Source organism: Vicia villosa, linkage group LG3, assembly GCF_029867415.1.
Source record: "Vicia villosa cultivar HV-30 ecotype Madison, WI linkage group LG3, Vvil1.0, whole genome shotgun sequence".
In the NCBI taxonomy this organism is placed as follows: domain Eukaryota; kingdom Viridiplantae; phylum Streptophyta; class Magnoliopsida; order Fabales; family Fabaceae; genus Vicia; species Vicia villosa.
In genome coordinates, this window is record NC_081182.1 from 7,567,134 (window position 1) to 7,589,134 (window position 22,001).

Consider the following 22,001-nt stretch of genomic DNA (forward strand, 5'->3'; position numbering starts at 1 on the left):
GCTGGAATTGATTATGACGAAGTATTTGCTCCTGTTGCAAGAATGGAGACAATTCGATTACTTATCTCACAAGCTGCTCAATTCAAATGGCCGATATTTCAAATGGATGTCAAGACAGCATTTCTTAATGGTGTGCTCGAAGAAGAAGTTTACATCGAACAACCACCCGGATACATGAAAGTTGGAAAAGAAGAAAAAGTGTTAAAGTTGAAAAAGGCGCTTTATGGGTTGAAGCAAGCACCGCGAGCATGGAATACACGCATCGACACATACTTCAAAGAGAACAGTTTCAAGCAATGTCCTTACGAACATGCTCTGTATGTAAAGAAGAATGGAGGTAACTTATTGCTCGTTGCTCTCTATGTCGATGATCTAATTTTCTTGAGTAACAACAGTCAGATGATAGAAGAATTCAAGGGCACAATGACACGTGAATTCGAGATGACAGACTTAGGTCTGATGAAATTCTTTCTTGGTCTGGAGGTTCGACAAGAAGAAACAGGAATTTTCATTTCACAGGAGAAATATGCAAAAGAAATCTTGAAAAAATATAAGATGGAAAACTGTAATCCGATTTCGACGCCAATGGAACCAGGTACAAAGTTGTCAAAATTTGATGGAGGAGAACGCATCGAAGCAAGCAAATATCGAAGTTTGGTAGGAAGTCTTCGATACCTCACATGTACAAGGCCAGATCTTTCGCTTAGTGTCGGAATTGTAAGTCGTTTCATGGAGGAACCAGTCTATACACATTGGAAGGCATTGAAAAGAATCCTTCGATACATCCAAGGCACTGTGTCACTTGGAATGTTTTATTCAAGAGCAGAAGATTACAAGCTGATTGGTTATTCCGACAGCGATTGGTGCGGAGATGTAGACGATCGGAAAAGCACCTCAGGATATGTGTTCTTTATGGGAAATACTGCATTTACATGGCTTTCTAAGAAGCAGCCGATTGTAACACTCTCGACATGTGAAGCTGAATATGTGGCAGCATCTTGGTGCGTTTGTCATGCAATATGGCTTAGAAGATTGTTGAGTAAAATGGAGCTAAAACAGGAAGGTGCAACAGTAATACAAGTGGACAACAAATCAGCAATTGAGTTAGCAAGGAATCCAGTGAATCATGAAAGGAGCAAACACATCGACGTTCGCTTCCACTTCATTCGAGAACATGTGAAGGAAGGAAGTGTCGAATTGAGGCATGTAGCAAGCAAGGATCAAGCAGCAGATATTTTCACAAAACCGTTATCGAAAGAAATTTTCGACAGAGGCAAGAAGTTGATAGGTATGATGGATAGAAGAAACATTTAAGTTTACAGGGGAGTTTTGTTGAATAAACTTTAATGTTAGTAAGTGTGTTTTAATTGATAAGTTTGTGAAAAATAAAGAGTCTCTTGTAGTTGAAAGGCCAAGAGTTTTGTACTGGAAAAGCCAAGAGATAATGGCATATTAAGAGTATTCATTTGCTTTAATTTCCTAGTATAGCAGAAGTCTTTTAGGTCTATATAAAGACTTGTTTGTATTTTCATTTTCAACAAGAAAGTAAAAAGTGCAGTTTTAAAGTAAGACATCCACCAGTGGAAGTATAGTGTAAAAAGTGTTCTGTGCAGTTTTAAAGCAAGTCTTCCACCAGTGGAAGTATAGTGTTAAAAGTGTGAAAAAGTAGCAGTCAATATTTTACAATTATGTCTATTTAAATTTTACTTTGTACTCTCTTAATCCATTTATGTATGCAAATTGATAGTTTCAATTGTAAGAATGATCTTTTTCCTTTACTCAATTGCCTCAGATTTTAAGTATAAATGTCAAGAATTGGTAATAAAAAAACTCATATGTTCCAGAATATCTAAAACTGTTTAATTTTTTACACATCTATAAATGTCAGAAGAAGTTGATGCAGGAGAAGCATGCTGCTGGTGGTGGTTGCAGAGTTCAGGAAATTGTTCTCGCCACTGACTTCATATATACCCTTCTGATGGCAACTGTCAATGAAGACTCAAAACAAGCGCAACACAAATTAGTGTTAAGCATATTTTTTGGTTACACTATTGATTATTTTAATAATAGAGCCAAGTCTTGCAGTGTTAGCCTCTTTTATAATTTGAAAAATCGAGAATACGATATGTTCAAAATACATATGATAAAAAAATTAAAATTAAACATGAATTAAATGATTCTCTAACGAAAACCAATTGAATTTGCACAATTTGATAGTAATTGGTAAAGAAATTATAAAAGATACTTAAAGTTTAATAATCATGAGATTAACTAGCATATCGCGACATATTGCCTTCGTATTGGGGGGAGGCACTTTGTAACAAAACAAATCGGATAAACCAGCAGCATGCTTCTCCTGCATCAACTTCTTCTGAAGTCTGCCTTGCTCAATAAGGCTTCTTAAAAGGCTTCTTGGACGGTGGAGTTTTTAAGAAATTCAACTTGACACCAAAGCAATTAAATCCTCTTGAGCTTCTTTTGATCATCGATAGGAAAAGTAAAGGAAATATTAACTTGAACATAGAAAGATATTTAAAATCATAAACTCTACCAAGTAAGCATGATCAATCTTTACATAAACTCTACCGAGTAAGCCGTTATTTCAGCAATGAGAGTAGATGTAAAAGGCATTGACATAATATGCTAGCTATATTCTCAGACTATCTTGTTTCTGTTACAGGAATCCAACCGCAACAATCCTTTCAACAACAGAAGTTCCTAGATATAGGCCGGCACCAATTGTTGCATCCTTTTCTTCCAGAGGTCCTTCAAGCCTTACAGAAAACATTCTCAAGGTAATTTTCTACTATTCGTTCCTAAATGCAGTTCATTTAGCTATGTATCAAGAAACACGCAAGCATGTCGAGAACAGTCAAGGAGTTGCCATATTGGCTGCCATGGTTCCCAAAACTGATGAACCAGGAAGTGTTCCAATTGGAGAAAAACCATCTTTATTTGGCATAAAATCCGGTTCATCTATGGCATGCCCACATGTGACAGGTGCTGCAGCATTCATCAAATCAGTACATGGAAGATGGAGTCCTTCAATGATCAAATCAGCATTAATGACAACAGGTTCTAGACCAAAACAGGTTTCTAGTAATTTAATTTAGCATTGACACGTGTTAGGTGTACCGACATGTATCAGTGTTGAATACCTACGTGACACTAATATATGTAGTTATATTCAATCACTCCTATATTCTCAAATGATTACCAGTATTAACGTGTCAATTTCTCTGTCTGGTCTAGTATCAAACGTGTCAGTGTCGTGTGTTTGGTGTCTGTGTTTCATTTACTTATGTTGTTTTGCTGATCGCCTTTTTCAGCTACAACATACAATAAAATGAAGAAGCCGGTGACCAACAGCTCAAACTACATTGCCAACCCACACGAAATGGCAGTCGGAGAAATCAATCCACTCAAAGCTCTCAACCCTGATTTAGTCTTTGAAACAAATTTACAAGACTACATCAGATTCCTTTGTTATTATGGCTACTCAAAGAAAATCATTAGCTCAATATCTAAAACCAATGTAACATGCCCAAAAACCTCTCAAGATCTTATATCCAACATCAACTACCCATCAATCTCTATACAAACACTTAAAAGAAATCAAAAAGTAAAAGTGATCACAAGAACAGTCACCATGTAATGCCCACATATGTTGCAAAGGTGCATGCACCTGAAGGAATGGTATCAAACTGAGAAATGCAACACATGTATGTATCTTTCCAATCAATGAAACTTTTTCAATGTGTTTGAAAATTAGCAAGAGAAATCCTAACATTCTTCAATTATGATGCATTACAGAAAGCAACGATCTACAGAATCGGATATTTTGCAACATATGCAGTTTCGGCACGAACTTTTCAGCTCTTTCATTTGATGACAGTCATCCTCCATTATGACCCAGAAGCAAGGTAATAACAAATACTAGAGGTCGTCAGAGTCATCTTTATTTGTTTGGATTCAAGAATTAAATACTACCTATATGGACAGTGAGAATATTCCACAAGAATATAAAATTAGCAGTTTAAATTAGGCAGCATATTTGCATGCGTGCAGAGGAAATACACACACTCTTAGTTGAGAAAGTGTTAATTGTCATTGATCACCAGTTCAATAGAAAAGCACCACTGATAGACTTATTTGACTTTGAATGCATGACCAGAGTTTTTTCTGCATCTCAAATTCTACCTTTTGGATATAAAATAAACAACTAAAGCATAAAATTAAACATAGTTGCATAGATATACCAAGTAAAATAATAATGATAAAGCAAAATTCTTATCACCAAACTGTTTCTTAATTTAACATAACTTTGATAATACCGAAGATATGAGCAAGGTAAAACACAAATAGCCATAATCATATAGCTTACAGGTGGCGAAAACAAGAGGAAAAATTACTATATATTGCACCATTTGAAAGAAATCCTTTTTTATAGAATAATATCTTGCCATGAGAATTTGTCGTAAGTCGTAACACCAATCTCGTCAATAGTCCCGGTACTTATATCAAACCAAGCTAGTTTGTTGTCTTTCTTTTTGATCAATATATTTCCCTTCTTCCCTATTCCAATTGGAATCTTAAGGTAAGATAAAGGCCCAACAATAAAGAGTTTAATCCATGATTCTTTTACACCCAATTCACCCAAAATTGAAATATGAAATGTATTTGTCTTCTCAAAATTTACTATAAAAGCAACAGATCCATTTAATACCGTCAAAATTCTCTTCCTCGTCCACCTGGTCGAATTAAAATCAAAAACATCATCTGTGTAAGAGGGCACAGGTGTGGCAATGAAAGATTCTTTGGTGAAGTCAAATGATACCAAATGTATATGTGTTCCTGTTTTTTTTTCACACCAATGAGACACTACATCCGTGTACACTTCTTCACTACATCTATATGAGTGACGAAAATGGTCATCAATTTTCCTCCAAGAGTTATTGTTTAGGCTAAATATCTCCCAAAAGGAAGAAATCCCATGATTACGACAATGAGTGCACCTAATCATCTTATAGTCATCTTTAACATGATCATAACCAACTTGATATTGATTGGACCAAACGTTAGAAAAACTATGAGATTCAGTATAAATGATGTTGAATTCTGTGGTATGTCCACAAGATAAAATTCCGATTGCCACTATTCAGATAATATTGGAGAAAAAGAGTGCCATTAAAACTAATTGGACCCAAAATATCAAAAGGATAGTTGTTCTTGTATCTCCTATCTCTCATAGAAAGATTTGGCCAATCTAATTTAACTATATTCTCAAATCTTTCACCGGAAAGAGAGTACAATGCATCTTGGTTTTGCAGATGTAGGAGAAGAGACATGCCATCATAAAAAGAATGATCCTTAGATAAGAAATAGTTGCGGTACATAGTCATGAAGCAAGGATTATCAAATAATAGAGACCATGGTTTGGATACGCATTCGAATCGCTTCAAAGATTTGAGAGAAAGTTTGGAGAGAATATAGAAGACAATATCATCAGGTATATGGTTTCTAACCTGAAATTTGAATCCATCTCCACGATGAAATAGCACCATCGCCGTAAAGGAACGAGAAAGTGGCGCTGCACACTGCAAAGGAAGGTTTCTAATCAAATTCGTTAGGGTTTTTGAAATTTATATACACTAATATGATATAATGCAATGCAAGGAAGGTTTCTAAAGAAAAAAGTTTAGGGCTCTGTATTATAAAAAACAAAGTAACCACGTCAAAATCATATTACAGTTATTTATTATGAAACTTAAATATTTTTTAATAATTTGTGTGTTTTTTTTTGTTAAATATATTTTTTTGTCCCTCTAAATGTTACAAACTTCGTTTTTCTTTTCCAAAAAAATTTGTGTAATGAATCGTCCCCTTAAAATTTTTTGTTCCCATTTTTCATCTCTGTCGTGAGTTTGAGTTAACGGATGCATACGTGGACGCTGATTTGATATTTATTTTTAGTTTTGAGATGTTTTTGTATTTTCCATGTGTGTTATTAGGAAACACCTCAGCATTCACCCAAATTAGGTATATAGGTATTGAGACAAATTAAACCTAATTTCACTTTCATAGTCTCGTTTCCAGATTTCACCCACTCCACTCCATCGTTTCTAAATTTTAGCACTTTCATCCTCAATTTCGCCCGCTTTCTCGTTCATTCGTGTCTCACTATTTGGTTGTTGGTTGCTGATGGCGTCTTCAAGAATAGGTTCCATGAAACCCAGTAACATGTCTTCATGCTGTGTGCGAAGCCGCTGAGGAAGGAAGTGTGATTGTGATGCTTGTATGGTCTCTTATGTCTGCATGAATGGTCGTAATAAGGATAGGCTTTTATGGAGATGCCCATTTTGGCACAATGAAGAAACTTGTGATTTATTTGTTTGGGATGAAGATTTGGTCGAAGAAGACGTTAATGGCGTCGCACCTACCGTGGAAAAGTATATGATGAAGGATTTGGAGACTGTTGAGTTCTTGAGGGAGCTATACAAAGGTTCCAAGACAAAGAATATGAAGATGCAATGCAAATTGAGAGCAGAGGCATGGGCTGGAAAAACTAAGCTTATATGCTGTGTAGTTTCTGTGATGGTTAATGTGTTCCTTTTAATGCAATGTAAATGTTGAATTTAGGTTGATTAATGTAGTGGAGTTGTGATTGATTAATGTAAGGGAACTGTGGTTGATTAATGTAAACGAAATATTATTGATTAATGTAATGGAATTGTTGTTGATTTACTTTGTTGTTGATTAACTTGGCACAATTATTATACTTTGCCTCAATGCTTGCAGTATGTAATCACATTGAAATAATGTAACAAACTCAATGACATGAAAATAGATTAATTAAAAACACAACATAATATTACAGTACTTTGAGAAGTGTCACATGGAGTTAGTTGGATTATTGTTTAGGATCTTTGCCAAACATACTATTATAATTAGCTGTTATTACAGTGCATTGCCAAAAAACTTTAGTCAATAGAAGTCTTCAAAATACCTAGAGATACTGCTAAAAACATAACAACATATTCATTGAGTTAAACCATTGTTATCATCTTCCGCTATTACTAGTGGATCATCAGGTTCCCTTCCAGAGCCAGGGATGATCTTGGCCTTCAAAACCCTCATCCTATCATATTGTTTCTTTTCAACTGCACATTCAGACTGTGTCTTATACTTGCTCTGCTCCTTGACTAGCCTGGTCTGTACATGCAGATGGAACAACCACAACTTGTTTGTTTTTCTTGCATGTTTTTTTGTTGTGGCCTAGTTCAAAATATAACATGCACCTATGCATGGTTTGTGTTGGTTCTTTTCCATTTTGTTTGACTACCCTCATCAGACTCTCCTTCTAAGTTTTTTGGGCCTACATGGCTCTCTTTTGAACAGAGGTGGGTATATCACTGGATCATTTGTTTTTGGCCATTCAAGGGTGTGATACCAGCTTCATAACACTTGATATATGTAGACTTGTGGCAACACTTATGAACATAATTAATGGGATCATGTACTACTATATGAATAGCAGAAACTGCATGTCTACATGCAATTCCAATTAGATCTCAATAATTGCATGGACATGTTTTATTAGCAAGATCAACCACAAAACTAATAGTAAACATGACATGGGTTACTTGGAAAGTTAATTGTCCAGCATAAGTTGTTGTCCAACTTGCACTCTTTTCAGTCTCTATATCTAATCTCTTAAATGGCTTTGACATTACCATTGACCTTTTCCCTTAAAGTTGCAAACCTACCCATAAGATAAACCTAATCTATTCAAACATTGTAATTATTAGTTTGTCCCTCTGAAGCAGAATAGTTGCATTAAAGGATTCACTCAAATTATTCATCAAAACATCACACTTTGAAAACAAAGGAAATGCATGCTTACACCACTTTGTTTTTAGAATTGCCTCTAGCCATTCAAAAGCATCATTTCTTACTTCTTTGATCTTCTGCATGTGTTGTTCATGAGCTTCCAGATATGTTGCCTTTGCTGCAACCATCATGAGATCCTAAAGAGGGTACCCTCACCAAACTTCTTTTTAAAATTGGCATAAAGATGTCTCACACAAAACCTATGCTCAAGTGTTGGATATTGCTCCTGAAACACCTGTACGAGATCATGCATAAAATAATAAACGCATTTAACATGTTGCGTAAGAAATGAATATAATTTACAAAACATATTAGGAATTGTACTTGCCTTTTGTTTGTCAGATATGAAACATCACCTTTGTTCACCAAAGTCTTGAAGCAGTAAATGCATGAACCAACTCCAATTGTCTTTTGATTCAGTTTCTACTACCTCAAATGCAAGTGGTAATTACCGGTAATTAGGATATCTTCCCACAACTATCAATAGTATTCCACCATACTTATGTTTTAGATGACACCCATCAAGTCCAATAAATGACCTTTAAGTAGTTTTCAATGCCTTTTTTGTTCCATCAAAACACATGTAGCATCTTTAAAACCTTGGTAATAATCCAAGACCTGGAGATTTAATGTCCATCTTGAAAGTATTTCCTAGAGAAGCCCTCCTCATTTCAGCCCCATATGACCATAGTAAACTATATTGTTTACTATAATCTTCTTCCACTATCCTTTTAGCAATTTATCTTGCCTTAAAAGCCCTACAAGCAAGAATTTCAGTAGCATATCTAACACTCACATCAGCAATCAGGTCATTCAACTTCATTTTGTTATTGTTCTTCATCCTATCCACAATCACGTTTGTAACCCAATTGGCCTTTTTCACTTTTGTTAAAAAACTGCATTCCACACTTGTGTTTATCAAGCAATATTTTAATTCTGAAGGTTGTTGATGTTAAAACCTTACTGCATAATACAATATAAATGCATTGACTTTTCTCCTTGCAGACCACCCTACACCTCACTCCATCATTTTTCTCCATTCTAACTTCCCTCCCATTCAATAAATTATGTTCCAAGATAGCATTCTTGAACTGCCTTAGTGATGAAAACTCCATTCCCACCTTAAACTTATAGTCCTTTGTAATCCCATCTCCATCATTGAACCTAACAAGACTTGGCCTATCATCATCACTATCATCTTCATCACCGCTATCAAGCTCATCAGTCAAATACTCTTCTTCAATTACATGCTCATTTTCCATCTCTGGTGTAATCAAGCTTGGTCTAACCACCTCACTAGAACCACCAGTATCATCAGCAGACACATTTGTGGGTATTCCATCAAATTGGTCATTAAACCCCTCATCAAAAGGATTCGTCCTTTCTTCTTCACTGTCTTCAAATTTTATATCCTTCACAGACTCATCACTAGAACCATCCTCATCAATTCCCTTATCAACAACCTCAAAATGAACCCTTTATGTGAAAAAATACCTTGAACACAACCATCCCTACATAATGAATGTATACTAACAGTCAAACATGGACCCAAGAAATAACCTAAAAAATATTTTCTTAACACACTACCAGTAAAATACCAAAACTATACCAAAGTTCAACAAAATAGAATCTAGGGAAGAACATGTGGACCTACCTCAGTTTTGTTGTCGAGGGACCACAATAAAGCTCCTTTGGAAAAGAAGGATGGGACCACCGAAACACAAGTACGTGAGCTGCAAAGAAAAGAGTCACATGCAACGATTATTACAAGTTACTTTAAACAAAAATGTGAAAACGAAAGTGAATAATGACTTTAGCCTACCTTCTGCAGCGAACAAGAGCAGTGAAAACGAAAGGGTGAACAAGAAGTGAAAACGAGAGGGTGAAAGGGAAGTGTGAATTCAGGGTTTTCCAAAACTATCCCATATATCAAATGTATCACATACATGGATTATTACCAGTTAGTAACAAAACATTTCAAAACTAAAAAATAAATTCCAAATCAGCGTCCACGTATGCATCTGTTAACTCAAATTCATGGCAGGGATGAAAAATGGGGACAAAAAACTTTAAGAGGACGATTCATTAAACAAAAATTTTTGTGGGACGAAAAACAAAGTTTGGAACATTTAGAGGGACAAAAAACACATTTAACCCTTTTTCTTTTAGGATCTTTTGAAATCACCATATATATATATATATATATATATATATATATATATATATATATATATATATATATATATATATATATATATATATATATATATGCATAAAAACAAGGGTCAACTATTTAAAAACTTAGAATAAAACACACTTAAAATTGGTAAAGAATGTTATTGATCATATTCCCACATATTTAAATTGTTGTTTATCCTCAAGCAATTTGCACAAATAAAAGGATCAAGAACAAGATTTCTTGCAGAGCAAAACTTTTAGAAATCACTTGCATAAATCTGAAAGGTAAATGGGGGCTAGGAGCGAGATTTCGGAACTCCAGAGGTGAAACAATGGGTGTAAACCATTGGATGATGGGCGGTGAAGAAAACCCTAACAAGGCAGAAGCAATGGCTTTAAATAAAGCGGTGGATTTGACTTTAGATTGTTGTTTTAAAGATGTTCTGTTTGAGACAGACAACCAAAGCATTACCAATATGACAATGGAAGAAGAAAATAGATCATCAACAACACTAATAAGAATATGAAGCAACTCGGAGGAACTAGGGTTTGTTTTTCAAACAGAAACACAAACTTAGCCGCACATATTCTAGCCAAACATGTTAAAGGAAATTTCTCTATAGACCCATATAATTTCTTAGGAACCTCTGGCAAAATAATTTTTTGTCCCCAGAATTCGGAGATTCATCTTTGAATGCACTAAATTCATAATTTTTTGTGTTTTCGGAGATGCATATCCGAAATAACCCAATTTTTTATGTTTGAATTTTTCGGATATGCATATCCGAAATAACCTAATTTTTTATGTTGGAATTTTTCGGATATGCATATCCGAAATAAATCAATATTTATTAAAAAAATTAAAATCAAGGTGAATCAATATAATTAATAATATAATTAATTGTATTAATCAAAAAATATAATTAAATATGCACCATTATAATCAAGATATAATAATAATAATATCAACTTATTAAATATTTAAATCAGCACATTATTTTTATATTAAATTAATAAAAAAAACTAATATAAATTAAAAACTATAATGTTAATAGGAGGATATATTTAACATGATAATTAATGAATGCATAACGTTGTAGTCATTTAAAAAACAATTACTTTTATAATTTAAAAAAAAAATTGTGACAAATAAATTATTACAAAATTAAAATTTTATTTAATTTCTTCGTTTCTAATTTATAACCATTTGCATTTAATTTATTTTTTATTAATAATAACTCACTTTAATTATATTATAATTATATTTATAAATAAATATATTTTTTAAAGTAAAATCGACATCAGATTTGGGATATTGGTTAATTCGGATAAGTATATCCGAATTAATTAATATCCCAAATTTTCGCGGGGTGAATTGAGATATGCATATTTGAACTAACTATCATCCTAAATTATTTTGGCTGTGTTCGAACATGCATATCTGAATGGTATTTTAGAATTTCCATGAAGTGTTTTTATGCATGTTAAATTTCTTAATGACCTAGTCTGCCTAGAAGAGTCCGCATATTATATTTCAGCCCGATCTATCTTATTCCATATCATCTTTTGTCTAAAAAAAATGATTCCAAAAGATACCGAAAGAAAAACATGGAAATTACTAAAAAAAAATTATTTTTTATAACAATAAGCAACTCTAAAATCATTTTCATGATTGTGACGTGGTTAATTTTTTTTATAATGTCAATCTTTTTTTCTTTATATATATCTAGGAAAATTCTTAGGTGGAGAGATACTTAAGAAATTGTTTTACACACAATCAATCACAGAATTTTAATTAATTAAAAAATAAATAGTGATTTTTCTCTCTCCTTCATAATCTCAACCACCCTATGAATTCAATTAAAACCAAAATTAAAATTAAAATAAATTAAAAAAAGACTCTTTCTTATTGGCTGTGCTTAAGAATGTGGATTTAGGGTTGTGTCCATGCAATAATTGCTCATATATCTATCTATGTGTATATAAAATTTAAACCAAACAAATTTGATTGGAACAATAGTAAACACATGCAAAACCCAAACCGAAAATCCAATTAAGAAACCGTCTTTGCAGTGCAGCGCAGCGCCACTATCTTGTTCCTTTGCGGCGGCTCGCAGATCGTCGTTGGAGATGGATCCATTGTTGTCTGCTTCAAATTTTCAGGTTAACAGCCATATACCTGATGATATTGTCTTCTCTATTCTTTCCAAACTTTCTCTCAAATCTTTGAAGCGATTTCAATGTGTATGCAAACCATGGTCTCTCTTATTTGATAACCCTTATTTTATGACTTTTTTCCGCAATTATTTCGTATCTAAAGACCATTCTTTTTATGATGATTTATCTTTCCTCCTACATTTGAAAAACCAAGGTCTGTTATACTCTCTTTCTGGTGAGGGGTCTGAGAATAATAAAGTTAGATTTCATTGGGAAAGGCTTCCTCTCACAGATAAGAGTAACGACTTTTCTTTTACCATTTTGGGTCCAATTTGTTTTAATGGCACTCTTTTTCTCCAATATTATAACAACAGTGGCGAAAGAAATTTTATGCTGTGGAAACCAACTACCACGGAATTCCGGATCATATACACTGAATGTAGTTTTCCAAAGGTTTGGTCCGATCATTATCAAGTCGGTTATGATCATGTTAAAGATGACTATAAGATGATTAGGCGCACTCATTGTCCTCCTAAAAGTAACCTCAGGGTTTCTTCCTTCTTGGAAGTATTTAGCATAAAGAATAAATCTTGGAAGGAAATTGATGACGATTTTCCACACTCATGTAGATGTAGTGAAGAAGTGTATGTGGATGGAGTGTCTCATTGGTATGAAAAACTGGGAACACGTACACATTTGGTGTCATTTGACTTCAGCAAAGAATCTTTCATTACAACACCGGTGCCCTCTTACACAGATGAAGCTTTTGATTTTAATTCGACAAGGTGGATGAGGACGAGAATTTTGACTGTATTAAATGGATCTATTGCTTTTATAGTACATTGTGAAGAGACAAGTACATTTCATATTTTAATTTTGGGTGAAATCGGTGTCGAAGAATCATGGACTAAACTCTTTAGTGTTGGGCCCTTACCTTGCCTAAAGATTCCGATTGGAATAGGGAAGAAGGGAAATATATTGATCAAAAAGAAAAACAACGAACTAGCTTGGTTTGATATAAGTACCGGGACTATTGATGAGATTGGTGTTATGGCAGAAACTTATGGCAAGATATTAATGTATCAAGAAAGCTTTCTTCCAAATGGAGGAATATATAGCAAATTATCTTCTAGTTTTCACAAGCGACCTATATGAATTTTACCCCTTGTACTCTCTTAGTCCATTTCTGTATGCAAATTGATATGATTTTTATTTCAGTTTCAATTGTAATAATGGTCTTCTGCCTTTACTCAATTGCCTTAGATTTTATGTTGAAATAGCTTATATTTGTGAAACTTGATAATCTTTGTTTGAATTTCATTACATTCTATTTGAAATATCGATGCCACTATACTTAATTTTGTGCTTTATGTTACAAATTAGATAATAAAATAAAAGCATACCAGAACAAACAAAAGGTAGAATTTGTAATGCAGAAAAAACTCTGGTCATGTATTTAATGTCAAATAAGTCTATAAGTGGAGTTTTTCAATTGAACTACTGATCAATGACAATTAACACTTTCTCAACTAAGAGGTTTTGGTAAATAAAAGTGTGTTTATTTCATCTGTGTATCGCTCTTTTGCTTCTTATAATTATATTTTGAGGCAGTGGCTTAGACTGCTAATTTTATATTCTTGAGCATGATATCAGTCAGAAGGTAGTGCTACATTCTTGAAACTTTTGTATTCATGGAGCTGAATATTTGAACTCAACATTTTGTTTCACTTGCCAAATAAATAAAGATGACTTTCATCAAACGAGAGAGTTTAACATTTGCGCAGAAGCTGCAGATGTTGCCAAATATCAGATTTTATATATATCGTTGTTTATCCGATGACAAGAATGTTAGGATTTCTGCTGCAAATTCATATTCATATGTTCAGTGCATCACATAGCCACTTTAAACTCTCACTCCAAAATGGTAGTGTTCATGTTGAAGTTAATGTTTCCGACACTTTTCCTACCCATGATTCTTTCAAGAACTGGTAATAAAAACTCACATTTTCCAGAATATCTAAAACTGTTTCATTTTTTACACATCTATAAATTTCTTAGCTGCTGCTCAAATTTCCTCCCTCTGTTGTGTATGCATAATGTCCATATTCAAGAGTATGTTACATGCAGCAAACGCCGAATTCGAGCTATGGTGCCGTGCGTAGCAGATGAACATAATAATTTTAGAGGTGCTGCCATGACAAGAGAAGTTGACCATAGTAAGCATAATGTCCATATTCAAGAGTATTATTGAACAGATTCTGGATAACTGTACATGTTCATTTTTGAAGTTAATGTTTCCTCTACTTTTCCTATCTATCGATAATCAGAAGCTCAAGAAGGTTTTATTGCTTTGGTGTCAATTGAATTTCTTGAACTCCTCGGTCCAAACACTCACTGTCACTGCCAGCCACATGAGTTATATAGATTTCTGAGGCATCTAATATCATGCTGTCATTTATGTCATAGATATTTGAAGGAACGAATTTTTTTTATTGATTCCATATTATATTCCATGGTCCATCTTCCATTTGATTATGACTTTGTTTAGCTTTGCCATTCCCACCTGCATCTCTAGTGCCATCATCAGTATTATTATTTTCCTTCTTTTCCCCTCACCCATCTTTGTAATGGCCGAAACGACCAAAATTTAGACATAAAATCAGTGTTTTAAAAACTGAACCGATCATCAAACCGGTAAGGATATTGGATCACTTGTTCATTGGTTGAACCAATTGGTCATTGGTCGAACCGCATGACTAAATCGAATTAAACTAAATAACTCGGTTGAATAAACCAGTCTCTATTGCAATACTGTATATTTATTAAATCGGTCGAACAGATGACTCAGTCTCTAAAAAATATCCAAAGACTTACAAAATTTTAAAATTTCAAAATATTAGAATTTCACATTTTTATTCTATACATTCCAATTCTAAATATAATCATCACTCACAACAAAATAATACAAAATAAAAATTCAAAATATAATCAAATACCTATGTTTGGACTTGACCAAGTAAAGACAACCTTTATGACCTAGCATGCTAATTATCAATACAATGTCACGCCTTTCGAGATAAAGAATGTTCGCTTGACCTACCAAAGAATATGACGAACAAGGTCTTATAAGAAGAAACTAGTAACAAACTCGTGCGTTTGCACGGGTTTTGGTACGAGACGCGCATTCGTTTCAAATGTATATTTCTTAATAGAAAAATGTTTGGTACCTATGAAAAAATAATAATTGAATGTATAGAAAAATGCCAGGTACCCGTAAAAAAATAATAATTGAATGTATAGGAAAATGTCTGGTACCTGTGAAAAAATAATAATTGAATGCATAGAAAAATTTCGGTATCCGTGAAAAACTAATAATTGAATGTTTGAAAAATGTCTGGTACCCGTGAGAAAATAATAATTGAATATTTAGAAAAATGTCTGATACCCGTAAAAAAATAATAATTGAATGTTTAGAAAAATGTCTGGTACCAGTGTAAAAAATAATAATTGAATGTTTAGAAAAATATATGGTACCCATGAAAAAAATAATAATTGAATATATAAAAAAATGTCTGGTACCTGTGAAAAAATAATAATTGAATGTTTAGAAAAATGTCTGGTACCCGTGAAAAAATAATAATCTAAATATATAGAAAAATGTCTGGTACCCGTGAAAAAATAATAATTAAATGTATAGAAAAATATCTAGTACCCGTAAAAACTTTTAGATCAATAAGATTTTTTAAAACAAAATACAATTTTATTATAATATATGTGAATAATAGAAGCTAAAAAAATGTAATAAAAAAATAGAAGAAAGCAAATATTAGAAGCAAATAGAAACTAAATATTTGTCTTTTCAAGATGGAAGATTTTTAATATTTTAGATTATATTTGTCTTTCCAAGAAAAGAATAAAAAAATATTTGGCAAAGTGATCGTATGGTATATTTTAATGGTATAAATTAATGATATAAATTCTTAGTAATCACAAGGCACTATTTTAATGATATGAATTAAAGATTTTAAAATCCAATCATATTGTTTATTTCGTGACACATAATTGAGTGCTATTAATCTCATTCAATAAGTTTAAAAATAATAATAATATCACTTTATTATTAATATTTTTTATTGCAGGCTAGACGGAAAATATATTTTATTATTTAAGAGTGAAGTTCCATTTTGGTCCCTCACAAAAACTGTAGAGGTCAGATTAGTCCTTGATAAAAAAAAGTCCCTATTAAATCCCTTACAAAATTTAACCGAGTCATGTTAGTCCCTCAACTAACATTTTTTTAAAATCGGTTTTTTCTTACTTTTGAACCGTGACTGGACTGCTAATGAAGACTCATTTTAGTCCCTCACAAAAACGGAAGAGTCCAAATTAGTCCCTAAAAAAAGTCTATATTTAATCCCTTACAAAATTTAATCAAGCAATGTTAGTCCCTCTTTTAGTATTTTTTTCAAATCAATTTTTTTTTAAAATTGTGACTGGACTCCTATTTTACAACTGTTGAATTGAAATTATTTATGAAGGGGTTGTAGATAAATCAGCGCGATACCACGATATTCTTTTCTTTGTTTGGTTTATTATCAAGCTTATGGGTGGGTGACTATGGTTTTTGTTGTTATGTATTCTTGTGTATTAGGTGTCGTTATTGTTTTAGTTGTTAATGATCTTTTAGGAAGATTTAGTTTTGTTACTAAGGTGATTTAGGATAATTTCTTTCTTTTGTAAATAATACTTGTGGCAAAAATAGTACACATGGTATGTTGGAAGAAAATTAGTTTATACCATATCACTTAGGTTTTGATGATAACAAAGTATTTAATGAACAATTAGGTACACTAACATATGTTCAAGTGTGCAGGATCATTAGTCAAAGAATTTACCGGACTCTGACCCTGATAGGAACATATGAAGAGAAGCTTGAGACTCAGATTCTGAAAGATCAGAATATGATTACTCAAATTCTGAATGATAAGATTTTAATGTCTCACATCTAGGGAACTGACCGGTCACCAATTTGTATGGTGTTTTCATCAATCTCTCGGCATAAATCTCGTCAATTCGGTAACACAATGGCCCGTCTTTTATAGTTTTCGTTCTTATTTTAAAAGTTTCGTTTAAGCTGTGTGTTTTGTTTTGATGCTAAGAACTCATGTTTTTAAGATGCTTTGATGCTTGTTTTTGGTAGTGATTGTGTTTCAGGTTTATGCGTTTAAGTCCATGAGAAGAATGCAGGGCTAAACAAAGATGAATCGAAGAAAAAATGAAGATTTGGTGCATACATTGGCCTGACACGGGTACCAGTGTCACAAGACACGGCCAGTGTCAGGAAGCATGAGAAGAAACAAAAGAATGGAGAAATCAGTGGTCTGACACGGGTGCCCGTGTCACAGGACACGGCCCGTGTCAGGAAGCCTGGGAAGAAAAATAACTTTGGGCAGTGACAGAAGGCCAACACGGGTGCCCGTGTCACAGGACACGGCCCGTGTTGGCGGGCGCGAGCAATTTTTCCAATTTTCTATTTTTGAGGGCTCCGAGTTCATTAAGGGTAGAGTGGACTTTTCCCACGTTTTGAACTTGAATCAGCAGTACTAAAACCTAATTCTGAGAGGATTGAGGCATCTTGGATCATATTGGAGATTTCTACGAAGGAGAGAAGTGCAATCAAGGGTTTGGAAAAGGGAGATCTTCAAGAGCGGAAGCAATTGAAGATTGAAGCAATCCTCATCTCTTGTAATGTTTACTATTATCTTTGTAGTTTTCTTAATTACTATGAGTAGCTAAACATATTTATGTTAAGGGGATGTCCCTGAATCGCTTTTATGTAATGAATTAAGTGCCGTTGCTTTACGAATTTGAAGTTTCTATGAATTTAGTTTATTTTCAAAGTTTCTCATGCTTCATTCTATTGGAAAATATTATGTTGATTTACGGTTAAGGTTAGGTCGGAAAAACCACCTTAACGCTTTTTGAATAATAACGTTACCGGTAAATTGCTTAGGAATAAGGATTTGACGGTATTGATCATCTATTCTAGGTTATTTTCACAAGGTTCTTGGTAAAAAGTTTAGTTGTTAAGGAATTAAAACTGAATTTTATTTGCCAAATAGATTTTCCGCTAAGGAATTAGGGAAAATTAATATTAAGAATTGATACTAAATCATATTGACGACTCTTTCGTAAAATAGCGGTTACGTGTATTACAAGGCGGTTCATACATCTACCTTAGCATATCTTCTCATATTTGTACCAAGTCAACTTTTATTTATTATTACTTTTAAATATAGTCTTTTTAACTAAATCAAACCAACCAAACCCACACCTGATGATCTTTTGTTCACTTGAATTATAATTCTCACTTATATTGCCACAGCATTCCTCGAGATCGATACTTGGATAATCTCCACTTTAATAACTACATCGGTAGAAAGTAGTACACTTGCTATTTTTCCGATCAGGAACCCAACTTCTGGTGGAAACTTAGACTCTAAAGACCATGTGCAAAGGAACTCAACCTCTGACCCGTACTCAACTTCTAAAAAGTAGGTCTATCTTGTCAAGTCTAATCATAGTTTAAAAATACGAAAAAAATCGTTTGAAATAAATATTAAAAGAGAGACTAACATGGCTCAGTTAAATTTTGTAAGGATTAAATAAATAACTTTTTTTTCTCTGGGACTAATTTGGACTCTCCCTTTTTTGTGAGGGACTAAAATGAGTCTTCACTAGTGGTCCAGTCACGGTTCAAAAGTAAAAAAAAATCGGAAAAAATCGGTTTGAAAAAAATATTAGTGGAGGGACTAACATGGCTCAGTTAAATTTTGTAGGGGATTTAATAGGGACTTTTTATTTCTCAGGGACTAATCTGACCTCTACAGCTTTTGTGAAGGACTAAAATGAGACTTCACTCTTATTTTAAATTCACTTCAAAATAGTCCATTGAATTAAAGGATTTTAAAATCTAGTTTATTTCATGACACGTAATTGAGTGCTATTAATCTCATTCTACAAATTCAAAAAAAAAATCACTTTATTAGAATATTAATTAGAATATTAATAATATTATTTATTGCATGTTAGATTGAGATGAGTATATAATAGTAGTAGACCTCTAGATGTGATAACATCACACACAACACGCCAACACCTAAAATTATGTACTATTAACAAAGCTAATAATGTCAGTTGTAGCTGACTGACATTGATTACACAGGATGGTGCAAAAATTGAACAATAACTCATAGGTTGAACATATCTAGTAGCCAATAGGTTATATATATATATATATATATATATATATATATATATATATATATATATATATATATATATATATATATATATATATATATATATATAGGGGACGACTCAAGTGAGAACACCTGGTTATTATGAGAAATGAGAACAATGAATCACGACCATTAAATTTTAATTTTGTTGATTTTAATGGACTGGATTGGTTTCTCTTTTTATATTAATTTAAAATAAATATTAAGTGTTCTCATTTCTCATAATAACCAAGTGTTCTCACTTGAGTCGTCCCCTATATATATATATATATATATATATATATATATATATATATATATATATATATATATATATATATATATATATATATATATATATATATATATATATATATATATTTAAAAGTTTATTTTATATAAAAATCAACACAATATTAATACTATAGGTAATGACAATTTAAATTTATTTATATTAATTTAAAATAAATATTAAGTGTTCTCATTTCTCATAATAACCAAGTGTTCTCACTTGAGTCGTCCCCTATATATATATATATATATATATATATATATATATATATATATATATATATATATATATATATATATATATATATATATATATATATATAAAAGTTTATTTTATATAAAAATCAACACAATATTAATACTATAGGTAATGACAATTTAAATTTATTTATATAGTGAAATGATATATTTTATATAGTATAGTTCTACATGCCATTTTATGCCGTGTTTTTAGAATTTGACTGGTAATGAGATTTTTTTTAAAGGATATCTAATATATATATATATATATATATATATATATATATATATATATATATAGTAAAAATAAAATAAATTCAGTAATATAAAATATATTAGGCTGCAATTAATTTTTTCTTCTATTATGTTTCGTCTGCCACGTTTCCTGCTACAAATTCCCATCTGTCAAGTCTCATTCCTTCTCTCAAATTTTTATTTTCTAACAATTAATCTCTCTCTCCTCATAATATCACATGGTTTTCTTCATGTTCCTCTTCATCACCCAGAAACCTTCAAACCAAATCATGACCTTTTTCCCACAAAATACACAGATTTTCAAAACTTCAACAAATATTCATCATGCCTTCAAGAAATCTTCATCCAACCTTCAACTAAAACCCAACAACTTCAACATTGCCAAATCCTAACCCAAAAAATTTCTTCTCCATAACTTCAAACAAACATTTTCTGTTTTCCAAAAACAAAACGCAAGAATCAGTAAGAAAAACGCAAAAGAGATTGGAAGGAGAAGGGTTTTCCTCCTTCATCGGCTCATATGTCTCTCTTTTTTTTTTTCAAAAAAAAATCTTCTTTCTCTGTTAAATAAAAAACAGGAAGCATAACTCAAACCCTTAACTCTCATTTAAACAAACTAATAAAAATGTTAGCATAAGTTTGTTAGCTTCAAAATCAACAAAATGCATCAGACATCATATGTAAAATCACTAAAGGTCATACCTTGTTAGTTTCAAAACTCGGCGAAATAACTCGTTCCAGGCTTAATCTTAAGTATCTACCATACTTGAAATCGACACACACTAAATCCGAAGATGTAAAAAAATACCAAAAGAGAGAAGAAGATGGTGATGATATTGTTACATAATAAAGGTTGAGGAAGACGAAGAAGAAGGGGAAGGTTGAGGAAGAGGAAAAAGGGGAAGGATGAGGAAGACGAAGAAGAAGGGGAAGGTTGAGGAAGAGGAAAAAGGGGAAGGTTGAGGAAGAGGAAAAGGACGTGAAAGAGAGAAAGGCTTGAGGTTGAGTAGAGGAAACACTATATTTGTGTTTCCAAGAAGATAGAAATAATATTTGGAAATTGGAAAAGTTTTGGGTTTGTTGAAAACAAAGAAAATGAAACGTTCTCACACGTAGCATAGGAAAATGAAGTAGAAAAGGAAATCAAAGAAGGTATCCATGTGGCTCATCTAGAAAGCAAAGGGGCATAATTGTAAAGGAAATCATAGAAGGTATCCACGTGGCTCATCTAGAAAGCAAAGGGGCATAATTGTATTTTCCAGACCATTAAACTTTCTTACATTGTAGATAGGGAAGACGTTAGAAGTGTATGGGTGTGTTTGTTTAAGAGATTAAAATTATAATCCCAGGAATGTTATTCCTAGGAATGTTAATCCTATGAATTTTATTCCCATCAATTTGTTTGGTAAATAATTAAGGTTCCTTGGAATAGTTTTGAATTTTATTTTATTTATTATTTTAAAATTTAAAAAATAAAAAATAATGGGTTGAAATAGTATGGAAGTGGGTAGTTATAGTTAGTTATCTTTTATTCCCATGGGAATAAAAGATTCCCACCCTTTGACATGGGAATAAATATTTACAATTTCATGAATAACTTTTATTCCTGGGTATTATTTATTCCAAGACATTTTTTTTCTTTCCCATCTACCAAACACAGGAATAATTATTTCCAGCCTCAGATTCCTAAGAATTATTTTTCTAGCACCG

The 22,001-nt window shown here is 32.5% G+C and overlaps 1 protein-coding gene and 1 pseudogene across 1 annotated transcript; one reads left to right on the forward strand and one right to left on the reverse strand.

Moving 5' to 3' along the window:
- Positions 1-4,380: 4,380 nt before the first annotated feature.
- LOC131657475 (F-box protein CPR1-like) lies at positions 4,381-5,564 on the reverse strand (annotated as a pseudogene).
- Positions 5,565-12,198: 6,634 nt separating this feature from the next.
- On the forward strand, positions 12,199-13,462 carry LOC131657476 (putative F-box protein At3g16210). The gene has a single exon (XM_058926870.1). It carries the CDS (start codon positions 12,199-12,201, stop codon positions 13,378-13,380), a length of 1,182 nt encoding a protein of 393 aa, XP_058782853.1. The 3' UTR covers positions 13,381-13,462.
- The last annotated feature ends 8,539 nt before the right edge of the window (positions 13,463-22,001 follow it).

Excerpts from the sequence above, each read along its gene's own strand:
- LOC131657476 (XM_058926870.1), top strand. The coding sequence starts at position 12,199 with ATGGATCCATTGTTGTCTGCTTCAAATTTTCAGGTTAACAGCCATATA.